Source organism: Aquarana catesbeiana, linkage group LG08, assembly GCF_042186555.1.
Source record: "Aquarana catesbeiana isolate 2022-GZ linkage group LG08, ASM4218655v1, whole genome shotgun sequence".
Lineage (NCBI taxonomy): Eukaryota > Metazoa > Chordata > Amphibia > Anura > Ranidae > Aquarana > Aquarana catesbeiana.
The window spans coordinates 285,184,761-285,205,720 of NC_133331.1; the positions used below are offsets into that span (position 1 = coordinate 285,184,761).

A 20,960-nucleotide genomic window follows, 5' to 3' on the forward strand; every position below is an offset into this window, starting at 1 on the left:
GTGCGTTGTGGGGGGTATCGGCCATTCTATTGTGGTCCTAGACTGTATAGTATACGAAACAATTAGGTGGCCATTTTGTTGGAGTCCAAATGATATATCGCAGCATACATTTTTTTCTGAAGTCCAACACAAACTCAGGTGGTATGGATACCAATATACAACCTAGTAGGCCACACAAGGCTCAGTCTGACACCCACTGGGAGACACTACAGGGCAAACTGGATGATTTAGCGCTCAGCTTGTCCTCGTTCAAAGGGGTTCCCATGGTGTGAATTTCCCAGGTGACCTGGCCGATGGCGCCCTGTGTCAGATGGGGTGTAGCATCATATATGGCGACCCATCACATTTCGCTACCCGCCGGAGTGCGCATGCGCGCCGCAGCCATATGCGTTCCAACACTTTTACGACAAAATTCCACCCCTAAGTCCAGGTTCAAGCCCCACCATCCAAGTGAAAATAGAGTTAGATTATAATTACGCCGAGCGAAGCGAGGCTGTGCCCGAAACGTGGCGAGCAAAGCGAGCCCGCGAGGGGTGTGGAGTTTTGTCGTAAAAGTGTTGGAACGCATATGGCGGTGTCGCGCACTCCAGCGGGTAGCGAAATGTGATGGGTCGCCATATGTGACGCTACAGGGGTTGGAGGTACAGATCTGAGCGTACATTACCATGGCTCATCAGGGCAATCCTACAGCGATAGTAGAGGATCCTGTGGAGCAATGTTTCTCAACTCCAGTCCTCAAGTACCCCCCAACAGGTCATGTTTTCAGGCTTTCCATTATTTTGCACAGGTTAGTTGATCAGTTTCACTGCCTTAGTAATTACCACAGCTGTTTCACCTAAGGGAAATCCTGAAAACATGACCTGTTGGGGATACTTGAGGACTGGAGTTGAGAAACATTGCCGTAGAGGACAGACATTCTCCCGTCTGTCGCCTTCAGGGGCTGTCTGTCCATCACCTAAGGTAACAACAGTACTGGAGACCTATTTATTAATGCGTTCACAAATCAGAGGGATGGTAAATACGACCTCCTGCTCCAGGTTGGAAAATTTGGGAGGGATTTGTTTGACCGAATTGTCTGAGTTGGAGATAGGAGTTTGAAGGGCGTTCAGGGCAAAACTCATATTCTGAATATCCAATAGAATGTGAACACAGCGTATATAAGCCACCAGTCCTCTGAGGGCTAGAGACTGGTGGCCATTTAGTCATTGCTGGACAAGGTTCTCATCCAGTATTAGAAGCTACCATTGGTGTCAGCCATGAGTAGGAAGCATGAAGCGGGGAAGGCTCACTGAGGTGTGGAGTTCCATTGATGGTGGAGCCTTATGGGGGATATTAGATTTAAGAACACTTACCTTTCAATGCCACTTTTATAGGCAACATTCACATCTGATGTTCAGCAATGGCAGCCCACAAATTTCCCTCAGGACAGGTTGGGTGTATCCTATCCTAGGCAAGGTTCCCATCCAGCATTAGAAGCTACCATTGTCTAACTGAGACAAGCTGGGCTAATTCCAGGTCATGGTGCATGCCTACATCATCACAAACAGGCACCTGCCCTCCTGTAGCCCCTCACACTTAACATTCTGAGGTGCATTATCCAGTCTATAATGATTTCAGTCTTCTGCAGACAGATTAGCATAACATGATTTATCATTTGGTGCTGTGGAATACAATGCTGCAATTCTTAAGGTGCAAGTGCAACCCTAAAGTGAAAACATTTATTACTGCAATGAGAAACATTGTCAATGCTTGCTATATCTTGGACAGGGGCAAAGTATCAGTTTCACTTTAATCCCACCAGCTGCACTTCCTTCCATTCCTGACACTCCATTCAGATCCCGAAGAATCCACCCTGTAGAAGCCATGAGTCACTGAAGTCGTAGCTTATACAGCTCCATTGATGCTCCCCATGTAATTGGACTGGTTATTGGCCCAGCACTGTCACATTGAGCAAATCACTGTTAGGCCTTGTTGCAAGACAAACAGTGGGTCAGCTCTTTCTACCTAGCCTCCTCCGCTCTTGTTGGCCAGCAGAGCTGTGGCACTTTATTTAAACATCAAAAGCCAAGGGCACCTTGTTTGCGATAGTTCGGTCAACACTGGATCTATACTTGATTACTCTTAACCTCAATTTCAACTATAACTAGCCGGTCCATAGATTACTGTCTAGTTTGCTGCCTGCCCTGACCTGTCCATGGATAAAACTTACTGTTTGCCACCTGCTCTGACCTTTTTCTGTCCCTGGTTTACAATACTTCAGCCTCTGCCTGTTCTCGGTTTACGCTACTGACTGCCTTCAGCCTCGACCTCTGCCTGTCCCCAGGTTACGCTACTGTCTTCAGCCTCAACCTCTGCCCATCTCTGGGTTATGCCACTGATTGTCTTCAGCCTCAACCTCTGCCCGTCCCCAGGTTTACGCTACTGTCTTCAGCCTCGACCTCTGCCCGTCCCCGGGTTTACGCTACTGACTGTCTTCAGCCTCGACCTCTGCCCGTCCCCAGGTTTACGCTACCGTCTTCAGCCTCGACCTCTGCCCGTCCCCAGGTTTACGCTACCGACTGTCTTCAGCCTCGACCTCTGCCCGTCCCCGGGTTTACGCTACTGACTGTCTTCAGCCTCAACCTCTTCCCATCCCCAGGTTTACGCTACCGTCTTCAGCCTCGACCTCTGCCCGTCCCCAGGTTTACGCTACTGACTGTCTTCAGCCTCGACCTCTGCCCGTCCCCGGGTTGCAATACTGTCTTCAGCCTCGACCTCTGCCCATCCCGGGATTACGCTACTGTCTGTCTTCAGCCTCGACCTCTGTCCATCCCCGGGTTACGCTACTGACTGTCTTTAGCCTCCACCTCTGCCTGTCCCTGGTATACGCTACTGTCTTCAGCCTCCACCTCTGCCCTTCCCTGGTTTTCACTGACTGTCTTCAGCCTTGACCTCTGCCCGTCCCCGGGTTACACTGTCTTCAGCATCGACCTCTGCCCGTCCCTGGTTTAAGCTGTCTTCAGCCTCGACCTCTGTCCATCCCTGGTTCACGCTACGGTCTTCAGCCTCAACCTCTGCCTGTCCCTGGTTTATGCTACTTACTGCCATCAGCCTTACCCTCTGCCTGTCCCTGATTTATGCTACTGACTGGTTTCAGCCTTGAACTCTGCCTGTTACTGTATTTCACTACTGGCTACTCACCTGCTGCAGGATCAGTCCTTTCCTGACCAATTCTGCCTCTTGTACCACTTGGCCAGCAACTATGGCATTGTGTATTAAGTCTCGTGGGCAACTAAGCACTAGTAGGTCTGCCTGCCTTAGAGATGAATTCCAGCTATGGTATACTTTTACAGTTACATTGGCCCAGCTTGGACCAAGGTAACTATGTATATATAATACCTGGCTGATGCCCCTGGAAGCTGGAAATCACTGAAGTAGGCACCGCTACTCCAGTGCTCTCCACTTGATTCCTTGTCCAAAACTGAGCGGCTTGCCTGATGCATTGTTAACACGGGAGATCAGTTGCTAGGCATGCGCACCATTCAATGCCTTCTCTGACGGGACAAAGTGGAGAGGCGGGGCAGTGACATCACGCTCTCCTCCTCATCCAGAGAATGCTTTTGCTGCAGTCCCGGGATCGGTATCACGACAGATGTAAGTACTGTGCAGAAACGTTCTTTCATAGTAGGCGAGGTTGAAAAAAGTCCATCAAGTCCAACCTATGTATGTGATTATATGTCAGTATTATATTGTATATCCCTGTATGTTGCGGTTGTTCAGGTGCTTATCTAATAGTTTTTTGAAACTATCGTTGCTCCCTGCTGAAACCACTGCTTGTGGAAGGGAATTCCACATCCTAACTGCTCTTACAGTAAAGAACCCTTTAAACAGTTTACGGTTAAACCGCTTTTCTTCTAATTTTAGTAAATAGTCATGTGTCTTATTAAACTCCCCTACGCGAAAAAGTTTTATCCCTATTGTGGGGTCACCAGTACGGTATTTGTACATTGAAATCATATCCCCTCTCAAGCGTCTCTTCTCCAGAGAGAACAAGTTCAGTGCTCGTAACCTTTCCTCATAACTAATGTCCTCCAGACCCTTTATTCGTTTTGTTACCCTTCTTTGGACTCTCTCCAGGTCCAGCATATCCTTCCTGAGGACTGGTGCCCAGAACTGGACAGTATACTCTAGGTGCGGCCGGACTAGAGTCTTGTAGAGTGGGAGAATTATTGTTTTATCTCTGGAGTTAATCCCTTTTTTAATGCATGCCAATATTCTGCTTACTTTGCTTGGCATTGCATGCCATTGCTGAGCCTCTCATCTACTAGGACCCACAGGTCCTTTTCCATCCTAGATTCCCCCAGAGGTTCCCCCCCCAGTGAGCAGATTTTTCGATTTTTAAAGAGTTCATATGTTTGCCACCCAAATGCATTATTTTACATTTTTCTACAATAAACTTCATTTGCCATGTAGTTGCCCACCCCATTAATTTGTTCAGATCTTCTTGCAAGGTTTCCACATCCTGCGGAGAAATTAGGGAAGCAAAGCTCAGTTTGTAATTTTCCTATCTGAAACCTAAAACTCTAGGCCTGTACACTGAGAGAAGAGAAACGACAGCAGACAGTGATGTGGTCATTCTTGATCTTTATTCCACAACTGATCTACGGCTTTCAGAAAAATTCTGGGCAACCATAATCACAATCCAGAAATTGCTGCAACTGTCCAATCAGTTTAACTTGATCTGCGTTTTCTTCAATTCTCTGTAGGATTTGGGGGACTAGATGCCTTCAATTTCACGCATCACTTTGTGATAATCAGCTCATTTGAAGATAAGCATATGGATCCCTGGCCGATGTCTGGTTTAGGTTATCCTCAGAGGGACTGCTGCCTCTCGTGCAACAGACCACCGAAAGTGATTGGTGCTTGAACCAGGCAACACTCCAGCCTACACTTTCATAAGTTCAGGGCTGTTCTATGGCAGCCGATGGCCTTTAGCTAGTGGGACGGCCAACTGAATGAAAGGGATGCAATATCGAGCTACTCAACATAGAGACCATGTTAGTTTGAATGCAAAACCGCAACATGAATCTGCTGATGCCGAATTAAACTTGATTTATCCGCCAGCTCTCTGCCGCACTCCGAACATGCAAACGGTTTAATTCCGCTATGGAGTCGCTGGTGTCTAAGAAAATTTGACTTGCCTATAAATTCTTTACCGCACTCTGCGCAGGAAAACGGTTTTAGCCCAGTGTGGAGCGGCTGATGTCTGATTAAACTTGATTTGTCCGCAAACTCTTTGCCACACTCTGAGCACGAGTACGGTTTGATCCCGGCGTGACGCTGCTGATGTTTGATGAAGTTTGACTTGTCCACAAATTCCCTACCGCACAGCGTGCACGAGAACGGCCTCTCGCCGGTGTGGATCCTGTGATGTCGCGAGAGGTACGACCGGTCGGAAAAGCCTTTCCCGCACTCCGTGCAGGTGTAAGGTTTCTTGTTGGCGTGTGTGGCCTGGTGTCGGATGAGCGTCGCTTCCGCCATAAATCCTCTGCCGCATTCGGAGCAGGAGAACGGCATTTCCACGCCATGAATCTTCATGTGTTTTCGGAGGTGTGAGGACCAGGCGAAGGCTCTGCCGCACTCACAGCAGGAAAACGGCTTCTCTCCAGTGTGCACCCGTTCGTGGCTGGCCAGATTGTCTTTGGTCATGAAACGTTTTCCGCACTCCATACAGCCGTAAGGCTTCTCGCCTCGGTGGACGGCCTGGTGGGCGACGAGTCGGCACCTCTCTCTAAAACCCTTCCCGCACTCCGGGCAGGAAAATTCTGCATCCGTGTGGGTCTTCTGATGCTTCCGGAGTTGGGCTGCTTCGGCGAAGCACTTCCCGCACTCCGGGCAAGAAAAGGGCTTTATCCCGGTGTGGTGTCGCTGGTGCCGGATGAGCTTCCGCTTATCGTCAAACTCCCGCCCGCATTCCGTGCAGGAAAACAGCTTTGTAGCTGTCTGACTTTTACTCTGCTGATAGAAATAGGACTGCTCGGAAAGGCCCGCATTGGTCGGATGCCGATAGATATTTGTGTTAAAGGCATCTGATGTACCCTCACAATTAGAGGGGTACACTTGTGAGTTTGCATAGTGATAGCCAGGGTGTATAATTTGAGTTACTAAATATTCTCCTGAGGAATCGTCCCTGATGGCGTTATCTTCATTGTCGCAATTTGGAGATGATATGACACCACCCTCCAAAGCGTCCATGCTGGATGAGCCACCTGTTATGGTAAATAAAAATACAATTACAAATGAGTTAACAATGATAAACAATTATGTGCACATAAACATAATCCAATAAAACCATGTATTTCTGAATTTTGTGTGTTCTTAATGGAGTTTGTGAGACTTTCCATCTCCCTGATACCCAAAACCCTTCTGATCCATTGTTGTATCACCATACTGAAGTCACGTTTTTTTAAAAATAACAAACATGTTATACTTACCTCCTCTGTGCAGTTGGTTTTGCACAGAGCAGCCCCGATCCTCCTCTTCTCAGGTCCCCCGCCGTGGCTCCTCCCTACTGCCGAGTGCCCCCAGAGCAAACAGTGACTTTTCCATTTCCAGATGATGGATTGAACAGTGCTCCGTGAGATGTTCAAAGCTTGGGATATTATTTTATAACCTAACCCTGCTTTAAACTTCTCCACAACTTTATCCATGACCTGTCTGGTGTGTTCCTTGGCCTTCATGATGCTGTTTATTCGTTAAGGATCTCTAACAAGGTTCTCTGAGGGCTTCACAGAACAGCTGTATTTATACTGCGATTAAATTACACACAGGTGGACTCTATTTACTAATTAAGTGACTTCTGAAGGCAATTGGTTCCACTAGATTTTAGTTAGGGGTATCAGAGTAAAGGGGGCTGAATACAAATGCACCCCACACTTTTCACATATTTATTTGTAAAAGAATTTGAAACCTATTTATCATTTTCCTTCCACTTCACAATTATGTGCCACTTTGTGTTGGTTTATGACATAAAATCCCAATAAAATACATTTACGTTTTTGGTTGTAACATGACAAACTGTGGAAACTTTCAAGGGGTATGAATTGGGGTGGGAACTGTGTGCCGTGAGCGAGCAGGACGCGCGCTCTTGGCACAGGTTGGTTTACATTTTGGTACGCAAATATGCGGCCTGTCTGCATCAAGACCCACCAGCTGAAAGGCCGCATATTTGCGCCACTAAGAGGTTAAAGCGGTGTTCCGCCCAAAAAAAAAAAAAAAAAAAAAAAAAAAGTTAAAAGCCAGCAGCTACACATACTGCAGCTGCTGGCTTTTAACAATAGGACACTTACCTGTCCTGGAACCCACGATGTCGGCACCGCAGCTGATGTTTCCATCAGCTGTTGGGTGTTGCCATTGCGGGTAAGGGTACACGGCAGTGTAGCCTTATGGTTTCACGCTGGGAACCCTACTGCGCATGCGCGAGGCCCCGCTCCTCTCTCCTACTGGCCCGGCGACAGGGAGGAGGAGGAGGGAGCCCCACGGTGATGTCACGGGCTGTGGCCTGGACTCCCGGAAGTGGGAACAGGTTACCTGTCAAAGACAGGTATCATGTCCCCCCTCCCCCATGAAAGGTGCCAATTGTGGCACCCGAGGGGGAGAGGAGACATCTGAGTGGAAGTTCCACTTTTGGGTGGAACTCCACTTTAAGGGCAGAGACTGATGTGAATGTACAATATGTGTAAATTGTGGGCACTAAATAACTGTAATAATAAAAAAAATAAAAGGGTATGTCTCTTGACAACTGGCAATGTAATAATATAAGGTAGAGAGTCCAGCATGGAGTGATGGCTCCTCAGACAACACCTACAGGGAACATGCAGCTTCATCACAGAGGAGAGAGGAGAAGACGAGATGGTTGTAATGGTGAATACCTACCCATTGCAGTCTCTAGAGGATCTTCCTCCTCTTTCACAATGACTGGGATCACCATATCCTCCTCCTTTATCACTGGTCTTACTTCTTCTTCTCCTTTCACGATTACCGGTATCACATCCTCCTCTCCTTTTACTGTCATTGGTATCACAATCTCCCCCTTTGCCTCTTTTTCGAAAATGTCGATCTTAATGTCTCCTAGATCCTTCTTCTGTTTTAAAAAATAAATGAAAAGTCATGGTCCTGGGATGAGCTAAGAGGTAGATGTGCAGGCTAACCACAATTGGTTAATGTTAAATGCTCAGTCCCACCTACCTGATGATGGTGAGGGATGGTGTGATCTTTCTGTGTGAAATCCTGGGAATACAGAGGACTGGGACATCTCTCTGGTGGGTTCCCATTACTGGATCCATCTGTAGGAAACACACACACTGACTGAATACATTGTTTCTATGTGTTTATCAGATGATGGGGGATCTAGGTGGACCCTCCGTACTGCTCTCTCCTTTACAATAAAGTCTCCTCTTACCCGGTGATGTGAGGGGCGGCTGGCTCGCCATATAGCTGGGGGCTCTCACGACCCTTTTGTCTGCGTTTATCTCTGTGTAGGAAACACACACACTGACTGAATACATTGGGCACAATGCACTAAAAGGTTATCGCATGCGTTATGACGGTCACGTGACCACTTAGCGCATGCGATAATGAAAATGTCAATTCACTATTGCTCGTATTTAGCGCAAACCCCAAAAACGATCGTGAAATACCGCACAAGAAGGCATTGAAGCGGAGTTCCCACTGTTTAAACATTTTTTTTTTTTAGGATGCATAGTTTTATTTTTTAGGTTTATTTAGCGCAATCACGTTTGTGAGATTAATCAGCGCTCGAATGACGATTTTACTAGAAGTTTCCATAGTGCTTGTGAGCATGTGAAGCCCACAAGCACTATCTTCCAGGCTCTGGTGCAGCTGAGCAACCAGCATGCACCGCCCGTTGTCGCGCATGCGCCGTATGTACGGCGCTGCACCGTACACTTCTGACGTTGCCATCACAACGGGCGGCATCGTCGAAAGTCCCCGCCCCCCGTTGTGATGGCAACGAAGCCCTCGGCGCTGCCCAATGACTCCTGGGAAATGATGACAGACATCTCCCAGGAGCACTAGCGAGCACGGGCGCGGAGGGAAGTGACGTCAGGCGCCTTGGAGAGGAAGAGGCAGATTACGAAGGAACCCCTAGCAACAGACAAGAAAAGGTGAGTAAAAAAAAATATTTTTTTTCCACAGGTTGTTATTTAGATTTAATGCAGCAGAATAATGTAAAAAAAAAATTATGACTGGAACTTCGCTTTAAAGTCATTTCACAAAAGGAAATAAATAAATGCATGCAGTAATGAAAGTGATTGTAAAGGCAGAAGGTGCATTCTCTGCATTAAGATAGAAAACCCTTCTGTGTGCAGCAGCCTCCCCTAATACTTACTTGAGCCACATCTCTATCCAGCGATGTCCACGAGTGGCTTGTCAGTCTGAGACCCTCCCTCCTGATAGGATGACACAGCAGCGACGCTATTGGCTCCCGCTGCTGTCAATCAGGAGACAGAGGGGACGGGGCCGAACCAGGGCTCCATGATTGATTGGGTACACGGAGCTGCGGCTCGTCTCGCGTGCCCCCATACCAAGCTGCTTGCTGTGGGGGCACTCACCAGGAGGGAGGGACCAGGAGCTCCAGCAAGTAACTGGAGAAGAGGAGGATCTAGGCAAAAGCAATACACAGAGCAGGTAAGTATAATAAGTTTGTTATTTTAATAGAAAAAAAAAGTGAGATTTTACAATCACTGTAAGTACTGGTCCAAGCTTGCGATAACTATGGCAATGGTCAGACCCCCCCAGTAATTGGTTTAACCACTTCAGATTTACCCCCTTCATGACCAGGCCATTTTTTGCGATCCGGCACTGCGTTATTTTTTTTCATTAAACAAAGGTTTTATTAAGTAAAAATAGTGCATATAAACACAGGGTTATACCAATATACATGTATATAAAATGCATGTTAAACAGGGGAAGTATACACTGTTTATATAGTCAAGATTTGGAGTAACATGTGCTAACACCAAATGTGAGTGTATACAACTATGAAATACTATTCCCCCCCCCCCCCCCCCACCCCCGTTGAACATTTATTGTTTTTTATTTTAGTATACGTGCTCTATATATATATATCGTGGCGTTCTCATATATGTTACATACCTCTAAATCTGTATGGGATATGTTATGCACTGTGCAGACATGACCATTATGGGAAAACAACATTAACCATGGTGCCTTCTGATTTATACTTTCATTATTTGTAACTGGAATACAATCTTAGTTATGTAGGTCTAAGTGGTGTATTGTCGGATGATCCTATAATTAAGTACAGGTGTCAGATTCTTGCAACCATCGATCCCAAATTTTGTTGTATTTTGTCGGACAACCTCTATTGATGTAAATATGTTTTTTGTATGGCAAGGTTGCGTTAACTTCTGTTTTCCATTCCACCACGCTGGGGGGGGTTGGCCTCATCCATTTTCTTGCAATAATTTTCCTGACAGAGAATAGGGTTTCATGTAGAAATACCTTGGTAAATTTGTCTACTGTGTCTGGAAATATCCCTAAGAGACATTGTTTTGGTTCTAGCGTTATTGGAGAGCCCATGGTATCGTGTAGGAATGTTGTAACCTGTTTCCAAAGTAATTGAATCTTGTGACATGTCCATATTAAATGGAAGAACGTGCCTGTTTCTTGTCCACACATCGGACATAGAGTGGACTGATTGCGTTTGTATCTGGCTATTCGAATTGGGGTAAGGTATGTTCTATGAGTTATGTAAATCTGAGAGAGTCTGTCTGAAAGTTTTGGTGATACTGCTTTGCATGTCTCGAGGGCTTCCTCCCACTCCTCATTTTCCATCTGTCCCACCTCTCTTTCCCAGCGAGGCTTCAGGTCAAACGCTATTTTTGACGAAGTGGGAGTTAGGAGCATATTATAAAATGTGGATATTAATCCGCGTGGGTCTGTATTTTTAACAATGGCCATAATGGGGTGAAGAGTGGGCGGAGCCTCAACCCGCAAAAATTGTGTTTGGGTCGCGTGTCTTAATTGTAGGTATCTGAAGAACATGAAATTTGGAAGAGAAAATGCCTCTTTGAGTATGTTGTAAGTTTTGAGGACTCCATTGGATAGTAGATGATGTATATAGTAAATTCCCCTAGACTCCCACAGTTCCGAGTCCGGTATGTTTATAAATTCTGTCATATCCCTGTTGTGCCATATCGGTGTATGGTCGTGTAGTCTGGGTATTCCTAATTTAGTGGAAGCAAGGTCCCAAATACGTCTGTAGTGGTATATCAAGGACTTCTTGTCTCCCCCCATCTCAGTATTCCTGGATCCTGCTGATATTGCATATAGTGAGTCCCCGGTAAGCTGTACTCTTTTAGAACAAAGGAGGGTCAGGAAGCGTACGTTGTCTGTCTTGTCTATGTGGAATAGTTGTGATAATTGTGATGCAATATAATAAAGGTTCAGATCAGGTAAGGCCATTCCCCCCATGTCTGTCGGGTTTTTAAGCGCTGGCCATGCGATTTTATGTCTGCTAGTCCCCCAGACAAAAGGTTTGAGTAGAGCCTCAAGAGATTTAAAGTGTTTTAGTGAGAGATATATTGGGGTATGCCACAATATGTAGAGGATTTTCGGGAGAAGGATCATTTTTATCAGATTTATGCGACCCCATACACCTAGTGGTAAACGGGCCCAAGTGCGTATTTTGGTTTTGACTAGTGTAAAGAGGGGTTCTATATTGAGGGGAATATAATCAGCCGAATCTCTGGATATATGAATTCCTAGGTACTTGATTGTATCTGCTCTTTTTAGTGGGGTCTCTGTCCATGATTCAGGTGGTGGGAAACTGTCTATAGGTAGTATCTGGGACTTTTCCCAATTTATCTTTAAACCGGAAAACGTTCCGAAGTGTTCGATCAGCTGTAATGCTTTTTGAAGGGAGGGACCTGAGTCAGCTAAATAAAGTAGGGTATCGTCCGCGTATAAGCTAATTTTTTCGGTTAAGGTCCCCATTTGTAAACCCACAATCCCGGGGTCTGCACGGATAGACACGGCCAACGGCTCTGCAGCCAGGGCGTAGAGAAGTGGGGAAAGAGGGCAACCCTGTCTCGTGCCTCGACTGAGGTCAAACTCTTGAGACGGCCACCCGTTCGCCACCACTCTAGCTGTAGGATGTTGATAAAGTAGTTTGATCCACTTAAGGAACCTGGGGCCAAAACCATATTTCCCCAGGCATTGCCACAGGTAATCCCACTCTACAGAGTCAAACGCCTTGGCCGTGTCAAGCGTCACAATCACCCGGGATCCTACATTTCCATGTGTGGCCTGTAAATTTATAAACAATTTCCGTAAGTTGAACGAGGTGTTACGACCAGGCATAAACCCCGCCTGATCTGTATGAATCAGAGAGAGAATAACTTGATTAAGTCGGAGGGAAAGTACCTTGGCTAATATTTTGATATCTACCTGTAATAAGGAAATTGGGCGGTAGGATTTGGGGTATCCTGGATCTTTTCCCGGTTTAGGTATGAGGACTATTGTTGCCTCTCTCATAGAATCTGGAAGTGAAAATGTCTCAAATAAATGGTTGTATAAGGTTAAAAGTTTTGGGATCAAAAAATCCCTAAATTGAGAGTAGAATTCTATAGGTAGGCCGTCCGAGCCTGGGGATTTGGACCTGGCGAATCCAGCTATAGCCACAGCTATTTCTTCCTCGGTGAGGGGTGCCTCGAGGAGGTTAACCTGGTCTTCTGTTAATTGAGGAAGCGCCGTCTCCTCCAAAAAGGAGTTCATTGGGCCCTTGTCCTCAGGGCTTTTTGAGGTGTAGAGGTCAATAAAGAACCCCCGGAACATAGAGGTCACTGTGAGGGGATCAGTAATGGATTGACCGCCAGGACCGTATAGGGATATTACCACCGGAGGTCTATCTTCATTGTGTACCAGGTATGCTAGGAGTTTGCCAGCCTTTTCCCCGTGCTCAAATAGTTTTTGTTTGGCAAAGAACATTTTATGTCGTTCCTTCCCATATTGAAGTTGGGCTACTACTCTGGTTTGAAGTTTAAGTAAGTCCGCATTTGCGGGAGAGGGGTCGCTCGTATAATTTTGTTCAGATTGGGATAGCGCCGTTACCACTCTGTCTAGCTCCCTAGAGGAATCTGATTTGATTCTATTTATGCGAGCTGAAAGTATCGTGCGAACATGAGATTTAAAAGATTCCCAGATTGTTGCTATGGAGGTTGAATGGTCATTGTTCCTAAAGTATAACTTCCATTCATTCATGAGTTCATCATCCTCAGGGAGTATCGAGAGCCAAAATGGGTTTAACCGCCAGCTCCTTTTTGGTTTGTCAATGGGCATGTTTAATGTAATCGAGTATGGGCTATGGTCAGACAACAACCTGGGAGAGAAAACTGTCTCTAGTAATCTAGGTGTGAGACTTTGTGATAGCAATATCATGTCAATTCTAGACATAGAGTTGTGGGAAGAGGAGAAACAGGAGAATGATTGCTTGTGTGGGTATTTATATCTCCAAGAATCCACAAGGTGAAAAGGGGAAATTAGCTTGGCAAATTTGGTTTCTCTGTTGGTTATTGGATGTGGACTCGAGGGTTGAAGTCTATCAATCGAGGGGTTTAGCGTGGTGTTAAAATCCCCTAGCCAGACCGCCTGGACTGTGGGATGTTTGGTCATGAATGTAAATCCCTCTAAGATTATGGGTATGGAGAATGGGGGAGGAACGTAGAGAGCCAGAATGAGAAAGGGTTCCCCATATAATTTAACAAATAAAAAGACGTATCGTCCCTGCGGGTCTGTGGAAACCTCTATAAGCTCAAATTGTACCGATTTGGCCACCAAAACTGATACCCCACGCGCGTGCGATGTGTAGGTCGAATGAAATGCCCATCCAACCCAGGGTCGGCGAAGAGCCATTTGCAATCTCCCCTCCACGTGAGTCTCCACTAAGACCAGTATGTCAGCGTGTTGTTTTTTAAGGAACGCAAGGGCCGTCGAGCGTTTTATCTTCTCGCGCAAGCCCCTCACGTTCCAGGTAAGAAACTTTAAGGTCCCCATGTGTACCCTCTTATACTGCTACGTGTTTCAGCTATTATGTGTTTGTCTAGTTTTTTGGTTAGTCTTTCTATAAGTTCGTATTGTATATTCAGTGTATACTTTACTAGATATAGCATAGCTTTTAATATCTGCAGCAACAGTGCCAAACTTTGGTTGGTGTACAGTCTGAATACAGCACATATAAATCTGTTCAACGGTTGAATTATCCCCCCTACCACCCCCCACCCCGCCTTACAACCCTCCCAACTGTTGCAGGCATCATCCCCAAACCAATTGAAATTCCCCAACAAGAAAATAAAAAACTTTGCATGGTAAAGCCATAAACACGTGTGTAATCGGGGCCACCGCACTAGGTAATGATAACGGGATATACTCCGCGTTGGAGGATTGGCATTTAAATGTTCATTGCAGTGGCACCCAATCCCACAATCATATCCGTTGGTGTTGAGTGGGGTAAAGTCTCGCTGCACTTTGCAATAAAGGGGCAGGACTATGTCATCCCCGAGCTCCGTCTTCTCAAAAAAGATAGTGAGCCACATAATATAACAGAGGAAACAAATTGAAATAAAAAACGCATGGGCAAGGGGAAAAGTAAAAAGGGTTGACTGTTGGTCTAAACTTGACTCTCGCAGTAAGTATACAACTCACAGTTCCTTGGTGGGTTTCCCATCTGGCTCACTAAAGAAATAGGTGGGCTAGCGGGAAGAGCATTGAAATCTAGCAGTTTGATCTGTATATGTCCACTTCTGTGCTCATCGCATAGTTGTTAAACGCTAATCAGGTCTGCGAAAAGTATCGGGAGTAGTATGTTGTATTGATTGTAGTGAGTGGTGGCAAATAACGTACTTACAGCGGTATCAGTCTGCTCTCTCCGGTGCCGCTTGGCGTTCCAACCAGGTTATCACCTCCTCTGGCTCCTCGAAGAAGTGGACTCTGCCATCCCGCTCCACTCGAAGTCGGGCTGGGAACAGCATTGCGTACTTAATTTGCTTTACTCTCAGCCTACGTTTGGCCTCCGTGAACCCCTGTCTGCGGCGCTGTACTTCTGTCGAGAAATCGGGAAATATGGCGATTTTGCTGTTCCCTATTTGAATGTTGCCTTTTTCTCGCGCCATTCTCAGGGCCGCATCTCGATCTTTATAATTAAGGAGCTTGGCTATAAAGGTGCGCGGGGGTGCTCCCTGTGGAGGTGGTCTAGCAGGCATTCGGTGGGCTCTTTCTACAGTTAGCAGTGGGGAGAAGGCCTCTCTGCCATAGTGCGTGATGAGCAGCTGCTCCAGGAATGTGGTGGGGTCTTTACCCTCAGTGCCTTCAGGGAGGCCGATTAATCGCAGGTTGCACCTCCTCAGTCTGTTCTCCATTTCATCCTGCTTTGAGAATAGTTGCTGGATTTGGCGCTGCATACGTTCTGTTCTCTCTTGCAGGGGTGGGATGGTGTCTTCCACATTGCTGATTCGGTTTTCGGTAGTTTTAACCCGGTCTCGTAGTTTATGTAAATCTTGCCGGATGAGAGATATATCTACCTTTACCTCCTCTATCTGGGCTGTTAATGAGGTTCTGCAGAATGTGATTGCCTCTAGAAGCCGCTCTGTGTCTCCTGTCGCACGTTCCTCCTCAGGCTTCTCTGCAGCTCCATTTTCCTCCAACTCCTCTCCCTCTTGTCGGCGGTATTGAGCCAGTTTCGCTGCTGTCGCTGCTTTCTGAGCCTTTGTGGGAGACATCGTGTCTGGATGTTTCAGCGGTCACAAGGGGGAGGTTATTGCGCTTGTTTAAAGGGGGTCTGTGGGCACTGGATAATGCAGAGGCAGGCAGCACGTGTAGGCCCAGGCCGCAATCTAGGCCGGTTTGGAGCGTCAGCCTCTCTGGGTCTCAAGGGGGCACACAGGTCAGAAGCAGGGGGGTGACAAAAGTCCAGCTCCTCCGGAGAGTTGTCTGATGGCTGGGTACCTGGAATGTTGGGGCTGGTTTCATGCAGGGCCAAATCCGAGGTGTACCAAGATGGCCGCGGCCTCCGGGTGTAGGCCGAAGCCGCGGCCTCAATTAGTGCTTGCCGCCGAGCGGGAGATCGCCGCTCCGTTCGGGCCGCCGGGTCAGAAGCAGGGGGGTGACAAAAGTCCAGCTCCTCCGGAGAGTTGTCTGATGGCTGGGTACCTGGAATGTTGGGGCTGGTTTCATGTAGGGCCGAATCCGAGGTGCACCAAGATGGCCGCGGCCTCCGGGTGTAGGCCGAAGCCGCGGTCTCAATTAGTGCTTGCCGCCGAGCGGGAGATCGCCGCTCCGTTCGGGCCGCCGGGTGTCCTGTTCCTCCGGAGGTGAGATCCAGCTGTCTCAGGTGTCTCAGGGAGTCAGTCTAGCCAAACTGTCAGCGGTATTTGTGCAGGATTATTGCTTTTATCAGGAGTATTGGACGGAGCTCTGAGTCCACACACCCTACTCCATGCTGCGTCAGGCCACGCCCCGGCACTGCGTTATTTTAACTGATTGCGCGGTCGTGCAACGCTGTACACAAATGAAAATTGACGTCCTTTTCTTCCCACAAATAGAGCTTTCTTTTGGTGGTATTTGATCACCTCTGCGGGTTTTATTTTTTGCGCTATAAACTAAAAAAGAGCGACAATTTTGGAAAAAATAAAATAAATAAACTCTTTACTTTCTGCAACAAAACATCCAATAATTTTTTTTTTTAAAAATCAAATTTCTTTATCAACTTAGGCCAATATGTATTCCTCCACATGTTTTTGGTAAAAAAAATCCCAATAAGCGTATTTTGATTGGTTTGCGCAAAATTTATAGCGTCTATGGTACAAACTATGGGATATATTTATAAAAAGTGTTTTACTTTTTTTAAAAGTAATGGTGGCGATCAGCGATTTCTAGCGGGACTGCGACATTGCGGCGGACAAATCGGACACTGACACTTTTTGGGGACCAGTGACACCAATGCAGTGATCATTGCTAAAAAATAAAGGACTGTCACTGTACTAATGACACTGGCAGGGAAGGGGGTTAACATTAGGGGCGATCAAAGGGTTAAATGTGCTCCTAGGACAGGGATAAGCAATTAGTGGACCTCCAGCTGTTGCAAAACTACAAGTCCCGTCATGCCTCTGCCTTTGGGTGTCATGATTGTGGCTGTCAGAGCCTTGCTATGCCTCATGGGACTTGTAGTTCTGCAACAGCTGGAGGTCCACTAATTGCATATCCCTGTCCTAGGAAGTGCTTGCTAACTGTGCGGGGGGGGTGCTTTGATTGGGGGAAGACAAAGATCCGTGTTCCTGTTTAGCAAGAACACAAGATCTCCATCTTCCCCTCTCACAGAACGGCAGCCTACCTTGTTTACACAGGCAGACCGCCGTTCTGCCTGAGGAACGATCCCGAGGTGCTGACGAACATCGGGTCCGCCGGACCGCCTGATTGTCTCCCGCTGTGTTCAATCACAGCGGGAGCGATTTGCTAGTGGCACCCGCGTGCGCCCCAGACCCAGTGCACGAAATCACGTACATGTATGCGATTTTGAAGCAGGAGGGCCGCCCTGCTGCAGTATATCTGCGTGGGGCGGCCCAGAAGTGGTTAAAAAAATAGGTGGGAAAGTGTAAGCTGAAGCAGGGGTCAGCTAGATTTTTAGTCAGGAGTGGTATCTGGAGGCTGGCAGACAGCATGGCAAGGAGAATGGAGCTCTTTGAATCCAGTCTTCTGGAATTTAAAGCAATGCAGAAGAGGAGGAGGAGAAGAAGATCTCAAGTGGTCCTTTTAAAGGAAAGAAGCTTTAAAGGAGTGCATATTGCTGGATCAGTTCACACATGCTGATACCCTGCAGAAGTTCAGGTTATCCAAGCCACTTATCATGGACCTTTATAACTAACTCATAGGGTACCTTAAGCCTTCAACACAGAGAAGCCATGCCATACCAGCCATGACTAAATTGCTGGCTGCCTTACACATTTTTGGAAAAGCATCATACCAGACACTTGCGATAACTTACCATACGGTTTCATGCGGTATTTATGGCATACTTTGGAAAGGTAACGCATGCGAGATTTTAAAGCGGAGTTCCACTGTTTTTTTAGTTTATTAAAAGTCAGCAGCCTCAAAAAGTGTAGCTGCTGACTTTTAATAAACAGACACTCACCTGTTCCACGGTCCAGCGATGCGGCCGCCGGAAGCCTCCGTTCTCTCCCCCTCCTCTCTGCCGGCGCCGACATTGTGAGTGTGGGCGCCCGGCTGTGACAGTTTGCGGCTTCACAGCCGGGCGTGCACTGCGCATGCGCGAGTCGCACTGCGCTCCGTCAATGGCCAGGCAATGTACTGGGACCTGTCACGCGTCCCAGAACATTCCCGGGAGGGAGGGGCCACCTAGGATTCGCCTAGGCAGTTAGAAGCCCGGAAGGAGGAAGTGGGACAGGAAATCCCACTCCAAACTGGGTACCGAGCCCCCCCCCAAAAAAAATTACATGCCAACTGTGGCATGTCAAACCCGAGCTCGGCTGAACTCGGAAACACTCGGGAACAAAGTATTTCCGAGTGATTCCGAGTAATTCTGAATGGCTCCAAACTGTACCGAGTGTCACCGGCGCCGCTGCAGCTCTGGCCAAATGCGGTACTGCACACCCCATTGGCTTGAATCCTGCTCGTTTTCCAAGACAACACTCGCAAACCGAGTCAGGATTTTTTTAAAAAAAGTTGCTCGTCTTTCAAAACACTTGTTAACCGCGTTACTCATAAACCAAGGTTCCACTGTATATGGGATTGTATTTTTTGGTTGAACTAGATGGTCGTTGGTGGCGTGGCCTGGTCAGAGTCCAGGCTGAGGTTGCCACTCCATTCATCTCTGTAGGACACCATAGATGTGTGACTTCCAGGGTTCGCTCCCTTTCTTCCTTGAACCAGATGGGGCTCCACCCCCTGTCAGCACTCTTAGCAGCAGCTGCTGATACACTAACTACATACCCCCCCCCACATACACTTTGCAAGGTCTCCACTTACCCGGTGATGTGAGGAGCGTCTGGCTCGCCATATTGCTGGGGATTCCCAGAACCGTTTTGTCGGTGTTCATCTCTGTGTAGGAAACACACACACACTGACTGAATACATTGTTTCTATGTAAATATAGAAGAATGGGATTCTAAGGGTGCTACTGACAAATGGTTCATAACACGTAAGGTAAAAAATATAGTTTCTTTATTAATACAAAAATAAATGAGGATATCAAAATAGTTAAAATCAAGGGTAAAGCCTATACATAATATATATATATTGGGTTGCTGGTAACCCACAAGAAAGGAAAAAGGTGGTCACAGGTGGAAGTTGAATCCCAACTAGGGTTGGCACCTCAACCCTTTAAACCTGAACACATATGAATTACACGGGTTCTGAGGCTAATTAAATGCAGATAAGGCAACAAGTGAGTTTAATTACCACCTTAATCAGCCACAGAACCTGTGTAATTCATATGTGTTCGGGTTTAAAGGGATGAGGTGGCAACTCTAATCCCAACATGTTTCGCCAATGATGGCTTCCTCGGGGGATAGTGTGAGACCACCACAAAGATCCAGCTTTAACATTGTTAGAGTACTGCTCTCTCCTTTACAGTAAAATCTCCTCTTACCCGGTGATGTGAGGGCCGGCTGGCACGCCATATTGCCGTGGTCTCTCAGAAGCTTTGGGCCGGTGTTCATCTCGGTTCTCCGGATGTGAGGTGAAGGAGCCGTGTTGGGTCTCTGCTCCCGGTCGATGGATGCGGCACACAAGGACGGTTGTTGGACCTCCCGGATACGATTTAATCCTGCTCAGGGAGGATAAAAAGGAGCTTTGTTCAGGAACACTCCCAGAATCCCTCACACCTTCTAACAAATCAACGTAAGACCGGCTCAGCTGAGTAGTGTAGGCAGGGATTCAGCCCGTTCCATTTACTGACAGACATCCGAAGACTAAACAATTACCACTGAACTCGGCTAGTTATTGGCTACCTGATCGCCTGTCCTGGCTGAATCAGATCCATCCACTGGGTTCAACATCAACGTCTGGGTTATGTATAGATTTAGTATTAAATTATTATGCCGTGTATATATGAATAATAACCTCCGAAGCGCGGCACCACCTTGACCTCACGTCTCCTATGCTCCACATGATGAAATGTACGAATTCCGCAGCTGAAGGGGGTAAATATGGTGCTGTGACCCCCGGCTTGGTGTCACCGCATCCTTCATCTCCTCCAGACGCAAGTCAGAGGCTCCACTCCATCCATCTCTCTGTATATTCCCCAATATAATCCCATGACACCCATTTCATCCCCTACTTCTCTTCCCTCACCCCACTCACTCACCAATACCTCCCCTCCTCCTACCCCTCAGCACCACAACCGGAAACCACATCACCAGCCCCCTCCCCACCTTCCACAGACCACTTCCGCTTTACTGCCTTTATCCAACATGGCCGCCTGCCACCGGAAGTCACCCTATAAGCAAAGCGCAGCGTGCGTTACGCTTTCACTGGTCTCTACAGCCGCGTGACCGACAGGGTGAAGAAAAATGCCACCCGTAATCGCCCGGCGGACACCCGGCAAGAGGTCCTGGAGCGCCCGACTTCCGATTCCGCCGCTGCCCGGATCCAACATGGCCGCCGCGTCAGCCGTTTCCATAGAAACGGAGCGTTTCAAGGTTGTAAAATGAATTTCAAAAGGGGCCATAGACGACCTCCTGGGAAGCGGCAGCAGTGCGAGATTTAATAATTCGGGGTACTGCGCAAAGTGTGTAAATGTGGACTACAACAAAATGGCCGACACCTAGTTAACTCAGCGTTGGACGCTGAATTGGTCTTAGGTGGGCGTGGCTTCCCGCCGTGACCGCGAGCTAGCAATCTCCAGAGGCATAGAATAAGAAGGCGGC

The 20,960-nt window shown here is 47.3% G+C and overlaps 2 protein-coding genes across 3 annotated transcripts in view; both read right to left on the minus strand.

The window, feature by feature from the left end:
- The window catches only part of LOC141106767 (uncharacterized), a 56,348-nt gene that overhangs the window by 22,711 nt on the left and 12,677 nt on the right, over window positions 1–20,960 (minus strand). The window lies entirely within an intron of this gene.
- Window positions 4,607–20,492, minus strand: LOC141104602 (uncharacterized). Of its 2 annotated transcripts, none has more exons than XM_073594236.1 (7): window positions 20,043–20,492; window positions 19,682–19,858; window positions 19,060–19,131; window positions 8,441–8,512; window positions 8,227–8,324; window positions 7,915–8,122; window positions 4,607–6,248 (listed from the first exon to the last, which is right to left on the minus strand). In XM_073594236.1, the coding sequence occupies exons 2-7, from the start codon at window positions 19,749–19,751 to the stop codon at window positions 5,038–5,040; spliced, it is 1,731 nt and encodes a 576-aa protein (XP_073450337.1). In that variant the 5' UTR covers window positions 19,752–19,858; window positions 20,043–20,492; the 3' UTR covers window positions 4,607–5,037. The 2 variants fall into 2 exon arrangements, with proteins under 2 accessions (XP_073450337.1, XP_073450336.1); XM_073594235.1 differs by having other exon boundaries at window positions 20,155–20,491.